General features: G+C 45.3%; 1 protein-coding gene across 1 annotated transcript in view; it reads right to left on the bottom strand.

The window, feature by feature from the left end:
• Positions 1-648: 648 nt before the first annotated feature.
• Positions 649-8,686, bottom strand: part of LOC138580940 (zinc-binding protein A33-like) — a 28,708-nt gene continuing 20,670 nt past the window's right edge. Inside the window, exon 2 of the mRNA XM_069651874.1 lies at positions 649-2,596. Coding sequence (XP_069507975.1) covers positions 2,052-2,596 — 545 coding nt within the window. The 3' untranslated portion in view covers positions 649-2,051. The remainder of the gene's footprint in view (positions 2,597-8,686) is intronic.

Genomic DNA, 8,686 nt, shown 5'->3' with positions numbered 1-8,686 from the left:
AACAATCAGGCAGATAGTTTGAGTGGAAGGTTGCGGGTGAAACTCCAGATCTTGATGGCTGGGCGATTGTCCTGGTCTGCAACGGTCAGAAGTAAGTTTCAAAGAAAGCCTGTGAAAAGGAGGCCGGCACAGAGGGAAAGGGGGAGGGGGAAAGGTTCAGTCAGAAATAAGTTTCAAAGAAAGCCTGTGAAAAGGAGGCCGGCACAGAGGGAAAGGGAAGGGGTGGGGGAAGGTTCATAGCAAGGATCGGTAACTCAGGGGGTGCAAGTAAGTAATGGCAATGGGGCTGGGCTCTGTGTTGAAATAACCAGTTGACCCTGCATGAGGGCTAGACACTGCCGTCAGAAAATATTAAGCCAGCCTCTTACAAAGTTCCTGATTGGAGCAAATAGTATTACGGAAACAGTGCCCCCCCCCCCCCCCTCCCATTCATATGGCAGAGATTAATGGAAAAGCACTCAGTGGTTTCATGAATGTATGCCTAAAGCATCACCAGTTGCCATGCCAAGAAGATGCTTCCCAGACCCAGTTTCCTATCTTTCCTGTAAATGCCTTTTGCCATGTATGGTGGCATTTTGTACCTCCAAGATTGGCCGCCATTTGTCAAAGTTATTTCGGAATTGAATAATTAGAGAAAAAGGACTGATGCAAGTTTTATTGAAATGTTTAATGGCAACCATAAAATTGCTTTTTATTTCCAATACACACTTAACAATCACTTGCTACTAACAGCGGTTATTTTACCAAAACCGTAACATTCAGCAGTACAAGAGGCAAGGAATAGGGGATTTACCAACAGGATATTGGGCCCAGAAGCAAATGTTAAGTTTAAAGGTAAGGGAAGAAGAATTTTTTTAAAAAGCATAGACTAAACACGCCAAACCCCACCCCACCCAAAATATAGAAAGTGACTGTTTAACAGGAAATAGTAGTACAGAAAATGTCACTGATCAAAATATATGAAATGCAATTGGACAGATTTAGGTTTCACAGAGTTCAAAGAGTGCCTGATCGATGAAGCAAAGAAAGCTTTCCCTCTGGGAATGTCCCATCAAATGGCAAGCACACTCAATCGGGATTCAGAATACTGGAGCAAGTCAATGCAATATCGAAACATTTCGTCGATTTCCGGCCAGTGTCTCTGTCTGCCTTAACCAAATACCACCAGTCAAGAGCATTCTCTACATTCCCCTTTCAGAACGAAAGTGATAAAAAGGCCTGCTCAAAATATGCAAACAGTAGGAATCATTAACCCATGCCAGTCTGACCAACACCTCAGATGTCCCTAAAAGGACATCATCATGCATACTGTCTCAAAATGTTTTTGAGCAACAGCGATTGCTGCCTATGCCAAAGGAGAGGGGGCAGATGTGGGGTTGTGATGCTTCTGTCAATCTGGTAATAGGGTAAATTCGGATCCCCATGAAAGCTGGACATATTTAACAAGCCAAATTGTCAAGTGGGTGTTGGGACATACAAACAGTGGCATCATTCAAACGTCTTGGCTGGTAAAGAAATCATACCACATGCAAATTAAAGAACAAGCAAAGCAAAAGAAAAGCAAATGTTTAAGGGAGGGGAGTGGCAGTGCTAAAGCCTAGGAATGAAAGTGTTGACCGCTTTTTATAAAGAAAGTCTCTTGATGACAGCAGCAGCTGCCACTTAGCCAACCAAGCCCACAGCGATGATGCTGGGTTGTGTAATTGGTAATTTTCGGGTTCAAAGTGTTCCCCACCCCAATACAAAGTCTGAAATCCAATGAAATGCAGAATGCGAACTTTAATGTGTGCTGAAACAAAAAAAAGGGAAAAGAGTTTTAAAAACAGACAAACCTAATCCCACTGCCCACTCTTCCCACCTGCGGAATACAATTAAAAATGGGCTTAGAGAGGGTGAACCGATTAGAAAAACAGTAGAGGGAGGGGCACAGGCACATTGACAATCAAATTCGGCGCTGCATTTCTGCTGCTCAGGGATGTGAGGCGATGCAAGCTGTGTGCAGGACTACTACGAGACAAACCCGTGGCGATGCTCAAGGCCATGGGACCTGGCTAGGGCTTGTGGTGTATGATACGCAGAGGCTCAGCATTCTTGCCCGAGTCATTCAGGCATGGGCAGAAGTAGGGGTAAAGCTTCTCAGTAAAGGTGCTGGTGAAGGTGTAGATGAGGGTCATGTCGTCACCATTGTAGAAGGACACCTGACCACACTCATAGTCCAGGTAGACCCCAATGCGCTGTGGCTTGACTCTCAGGGTGAGGAGTCTGTTTGGAGAATCCAGTGCCTTGAACTCGTAACCATTCCGCAGCCACAAAATCCAGAAGCCGGTCTCGGGTGACAAGGTGATACCCCCCTTGCGTGCGATAGACTCACGGGCTACTCCCAGGTTCCACTTGGTCTTGTTGCCTACCTCCACCTCCCAGTAGTGGCGGCCAGTTGTGAATCCCTCTGCGCCAAGGACACAGCAGCAGTAGTCGAACCGCTTGGGGTTCTCAGGAAGCTGCTGCTTGGCGTCGCTGTACCGCACACAGGTGAGGTCATCAGAGATGATGAGGTTGGGGTGAGCCGTGCTGGGGTCCAATAGCACTGTGGAGAGAGCTGCATAGTGGGGGGAAAAAGGTGGGAGACTTAGCAAATCTGAAAGATAGTTACATAACATACATCAAATGCAAACTTGAGATCGCAGAGTAAACGCTGGGGAACATTAAAAAAAAGACAGGACAAGGGAGAAGCATTTCAGAACAATGTTAAAACTTCCCATAAGTATTCAACGAAGGTTGGAATTCATACACAAATGCATCAACTCTGCTCAGGCAAACAATAACTCATGACGACATATACAAAACCAACCGTTCAACAACAATTAACCAACCACTAACTTGCCTTTACCAACCCCCCAAAAAGCAAAGTACTTGCTCTGCCCCAATAAATCCCAGATGAAAGCCACATCAAGAGTGAACACTGTATACAAAAAAGCACAAGGATGGAAAAGGAACGCAAGCTTACAAATTGGCTACCAACCTGGGCGTGTAACCTTACTAGGGGCAGAAACAGTACATGAAGAACTGATAACGAAATATAGTGTATTTGAAGGCCATTCAAGTCATGATTATGAGCCACTCCCTTAGCCTTGTGAGATCATGAGCAACATATTGGTGGGGAGCTAGGAATGCAGGCTTAGCTTAATAGTGACTGCTTATCACCAGCAGTGCTAAAAATAATGTTGGCAGTCCAGGGGATTTATCACCCAATAAAACATTTGCCCATAAGCAGATCAAACACCTGGTAATGAACCCCATAGTGTTGCTATGCGCAGCCTTTAATGTTAAATTTGTACAACGCACTATCACCACCGGAGTGGTTCCCCTGACGCTCTGGCGGTTCTGAAAGAGGGAAAGGGGGGGGGGGATGAGTTAGTGGGAATGAGCTGGAAACGTGCAAGATAGCAGTGATGTGCTGTTGGCAGCCTCAGCCCAGTGAGTCCGTTGGCTGGGCTTGGGGTGTTTTACGGTCCATAGTCGTGTGCTGTTGTGCAAGTCTATGTGCGGTTGCAGTGTAGTGAAGTTTGTGCGGTTTGCTGTGTTTTAGGCTTGTGGTTGTGTTTGGTTAGAGTTTGAGAGGTGTACTCGGAGGGATGAAATTTTTAGTGGATTGGTTAGTTGGCATTGCTGTCCTTGCAATTATGTCTAGGTGTGATACCTGCTATCATTCACTATTACATCGGAGTGTGGCGCTTGCTAATTTTCAATATTCTGTCTAGATGTGAGGCAGGCTAGTGATTATGATTCCATTCTAGTGTTGCAATTGTCGTCATTCAGTTTCATTTAAGTGTTCTAACATTCACATTTTTATCTAGATGTGACGCAAGCTAAGGCTAAGAATTCCATCTAAGTGTGGCACATGCTAACATTATTACACCTGTCTAAATGCGATGCAGGATAATCTTGACCATTCTCTATAGGTGTAGCACTAGCTACCATTGGCTAGTATATTAGTGCGTGATACAATGCAACATTTACAGTCCAGCCATAAGTGGATTTGGGCTGGTGGTCACTAATCTCTCCAAGTGTGCATGTTGTAAAACTATGGCAGTCTACGTTATGGAGAGGTAAGGTAGAGTGGCGAGGGCTTTCTGGAGTAGAGTCATTGCTATACACCCCACCCATGCCACACTTAATTTTGTTGGTGTCCGATGGCTGCTGGCTTCCTTTGCTTACCCTGCAGACACATCTTGGCGCCGCCAATGCAGGAGCTGCCCTTTGCCTCTAGGCCCTTAGCCGAGGAAGCTGCCAGGCAGTGGGTTGCCCTGGGGTGCCCTTGATGAGGGTGCAATGGGCCAAATCAGGGCCAGTGGGAGGTGGGGGTAAGGGAGGCCCAGAGCTGGGAAGCCTGGGGAGAGACCGCACTGCCACCATGCACCGCATGCTTTTTAAAAAGGCACTGGCGCTATTTTGGGGAGTTTGCTGGGGCCATGGGGGCAAAGAAGCAACTCATCTTGCCTGGGGATTTCCAGCGAATGGTGCTGATGCCTCGCTGTTCGCAGGTCTCTAGGCATATGTGGTGGAAGGGATGGCTGGGCCAAGCAAGGCCAGTGGGAGGCGGGGATAAGGAAAGCCCAGAACTGGGAAGCTCGGGGAGAGACCGCACTACCGACACTGGTGTGCCTAGAAACTGGGCAACAAGGAGTTTTATAATGTACATACAAGAAAGGAGATTTGCCATGAAGATACCACTGTGAAAAGGACGTGGTAGGTTTAAAACATGCATACACAGACATACATGGGGGTCAAGGGGCATATGTTTGGGATACATACATGGTGCCAATCTGTACGCCGCATGCTTTTTCAAAGTTTGAGGAGACCCTACAACCAGGATTTCCAAACTTAACTCCGATTGGAAAAACTGAAATGGCAAAGATAGAAGGCCGAAGCAGCTGCAACAATGTCATATGGTCAGTTTCAGGAAGGCCCAGGGTTTTTACGACTTGGCATTTTATTATTTATTTTTGCACTTATTTACAGCACACATAACCCATAGGTATCTAGGTGCTAGTTCCATTTATAGCGCGTTCGTGATTTATTAATTTTTTTCCCCTTCAAGCGCGGGTCCGGGATTCGAACGTGTTTGCTCAGCGTGGTCTTGCTTCCAAGACCTGTGTGAAAGGAGATGCAATCTCTTAAAGTGCATGGAAGCATCTTATTTATTGTCCATGGGAATACAGCAATCTGTTAATGATCTGGCAATAAGCTTGGCGTGAGGTCAAAGACTTTATGGCTTTCAATTATTTCTCAGGTTGTGCCCAGAGGCCATGCTTGATGAATTGACAGTCATTTAGATTAAGATTTTTCTAAGGATGCCAGCAAGTCTGGCCATAAAAAGAACTTGTTCAGCTAAAGGGAACTTGCTCATTCTCCCCCTCCTCCTATTGAAGTGTTCCTGCAAACCATGTGAGCGTCACATCCGGGGTTAGACAGTCTCAGGCCAGCTGGGACTTGTAACGAATTAAGTTCTCTATATGAATGTGCAACTAAGTGATGTCATGACCTACCACAGGACGACTCCAAAAAGTGGTGCATTACGAATAGGAGTTGATGATGGTAGTTAAACAGAAGTGACCAATGAGCATATTGGATTTTTGGAAGGGATGGTAATAAAATGTGGGAGTGTTTAACTTTTGTCAAACGTATAAAAATGTGTAAACTTTGTGGTTCGGAGAGACCGGGGATAGTTTGACTCCACAGCGTCATCTAGCCCCTCCTGGCCATGTGTACAATAAACTTGCTTTGCACACAAACATGTAGGTGGTGTGTCTACATTGGGATAAGATAAGAGGCCCTTCACAGCAACATGTAGACATCGGATGAATGGAGAGGATGGTGGGGTAGAATGATTTGAATGTGTTAATTCCCATATAAACCGTAATTGCAAAACAAGATTTTACGGACTGCACTTCATGAACAGCTGTCTACATGTGCATCTTTGAGGGTGTTGTACGTAATCACGATTCAATAAAATTCCACGATTTCTGGAATGATGGCCTTTACTCCGGGTCTGTGTCCAACCATATAGCATGTTATCGCCTTTTGCTACAGATAGAAAAACACCTCAACCAATCCCTGAATTATCAAATGGAATGGTAACCATATAGCAGCCATTTGCACATCTGCACACAAAGACTTCTGCTCTCTTGCGTGCTTTTCTTACAATTTTGATTCGGTTTATTTAAATTTTTTACTAAAGTACTATAATATTAACGATGAATAGATTGAATTATGAGCATAGATTATAATGATGGGTTTTATGTTAATATTTAGATTTGTAAAACATTCAATATCAACTTAAGTACAAAAAACAATTATTAGAATAACTGAGAAAAAGACAATTTGAGGATATTTTATATATTTATGGGTCTCTTAGCTCTTCCCTGGCATAGAAGGCAGCAGTTCGCGCCATGTCATACAGGTGAAAACCAAAATACCCGCAGGGCCGAGAACAGGAAGGGGCGAGGGATTCCAGGGGACCAGTCATTGATCTGCTTAGGAGCTGGAGTGGTGGAGGCAGGGCAATGAACTAACTGGTTGGGGAGAATAGCATCAGGGGTGGTAGGCTGAAGCCATCGTTCTCCCTTCCAAAAGTACACAATCCTTACGAGGGACTGTATTCGGACAGGTTGGCTAGACCAGCAAACTGTTTTATCCACATCCACCTAGCCTCACTTGGGAGTGAAAATGTGTTGAGAGCACCGACCACCACGTCAGGAAAACTGGTAGGATGGTTTGACGAAGGAAGAGGTTATAAAAAGCTGACACTTCTTGCAGGGGACAAAAGGATTATGAACCAGGAGTCTTTCGGTGTGGAGTAGCACCAAAACGCATTTAAGACGACAGCATTTGGCAAGATCGAATGAAGTTCAAACAGAGAATGGGAGAGAACAAAAAGGAGGAAGCGATGGAGGTGGTGGCAGGGAAAAGGGATGTGAAACTGCCTTATACAAGGGTGGCAAAACCATTGAATTTGCATGCAACCAAAGAACAGACAGACAGGAGAGTTTGTTGAGATATTGAAGCTGCTGCAAAGCAGGGTGTGGAGCAAAGAAGGTTCATAGGAAGAGTTAAAGAAAGCAAACGCTGATTGAGAACAGGACATTGGCCTTACTCGCATACACTAGCATAGATAGCTCTCAGAGCAGAGCATCTTGTTACCTAAGCAGGGTTTGAAATTGCTGGGTGATATTTAGCTCCTGCTTCTACCAGGAGAGCCTGGTTAGCTCAAACCCAACAGTTACCAGAAGCTATTCTTGGCTCCACACACCAACTGGTGCCTTACAAACATGCATATGACACTAGCGTTTTAGAAGGTAAAGATAATTAGGACACGTTTAAATGGATCATACATAATGGGCAAAACGTTAGTGGGCATAGGACGTGGAAATTCGATTTCAAGCATGCCGTGGACTTGCTCCTGGTTCCTAGCTCCTGCCTACTGGTTCACGCCAGGCACTCAGGATCTTGTTTGAGCTCCTGCTCATTTTAATCTTAATTTTCGAACCCTGCTGAAATTTACGGATGTTAAGGAAGTCAGAAGTTACTTTGGGGTTTTCAAATGGCTGTGGTATGAGGAATTTTGATAAAGAATGGAGATGGGGACAGGGGGTATTAAGGGAAGTGATAAAGAACCATGCAGGGGCGTGGGTTGACAGACTTGAGTGATGACTGCAATGGGTGGTGCCAACTAGACCAGCCGCAGATGCACACTGGTCCGTTGTCATGAATTCAACATTTTAAGCATGCTGCATCCAGCGGGGAACGGTGGTTTGGGGGGTGGGGGGGCGAAGGTGGATGGCTACAGACTGTTTTTTGGAAACTGAAGAGCATGCAGGCTTACAATAGAGGAAACGTACCAGAGGAGAATACTGATACAAACACTTGTAATTCTAGGGGTAACATCAGATACAAGAACGTGGGGAAAGGGCACGTACACTGGTTAATTTGGAAAGGTTAAAGTAGTGGCTGGACTACGACCATCAGTGGACAGCCGAGGGCCTGCTACAGAGATTTGGCCGATAGTTTCAGGATTCCTTACAAAGGCCTGTGATAGGAGCATGGTGGGTCCAGTCATACCTTTGAAGGGCTTATAGTACAGAGAGAAAAAGGAGAATTCTGGCCTAATTAGTTATCCTGGCCTGAAGAGGGAGTACATTAAGGAGTACACTGACCGTGTTATTGCTCTTAAGAATTGTAGAGACAACGGACTTGGTGAAGGATGGAGTGTGGTAGGGCAGCGGGGGACTTGATGGCAAAGACACCAATTCAGTTTTGAGGCTAACTGTGAACCTGGGTGGTTTCAAACTTCTGGGAGTTTGATGGTTGGACAAAGCATTGCTTGCGGTTTGGTCAGCTGTGTGCCCTTTATTTGAATGGGCATTCTCATGGTGGATAGGGTTGAGGCACATTTTACACTACTTTGATTATTTCTTATTTGTGGGCCGAAGTGACCGAGAGAGAGTTGAGTTTTGAGCATCAAGCGGGATCCAGAATCAATGTAATCTACACACTCAGAGGGGAAAGTTTTGAGGAGGCACAGAGCGTCAAGCAGCGCAAATTGAGGAGGAAAAGCAACGGTTTGGTCACTAATTTTTCTTACAGGATTGCGTCGTCGGAAAGATCATTTGGTGGACAAATGAATTCG

This window comes from Ambystoma mexicanum, chromosome 3p (genome assembly GCF_040938575.1).
Source record: "Ambystoma mexicanum isolate Mex_15411 chromosome 3p, UKY_AmexF1_1, whole genome shotgun sequence".
In the NCBI taxonomy this organism is placed as follows: Eukaryota; Metazoa; Chordata; class Amphibia; order Caudata; family Ambystomatidae; genus Ambystoma; species Ambystoma mexicanum.
This window is presented reverse-complemented; position numbering and strand designations above follow the sequence as displayed.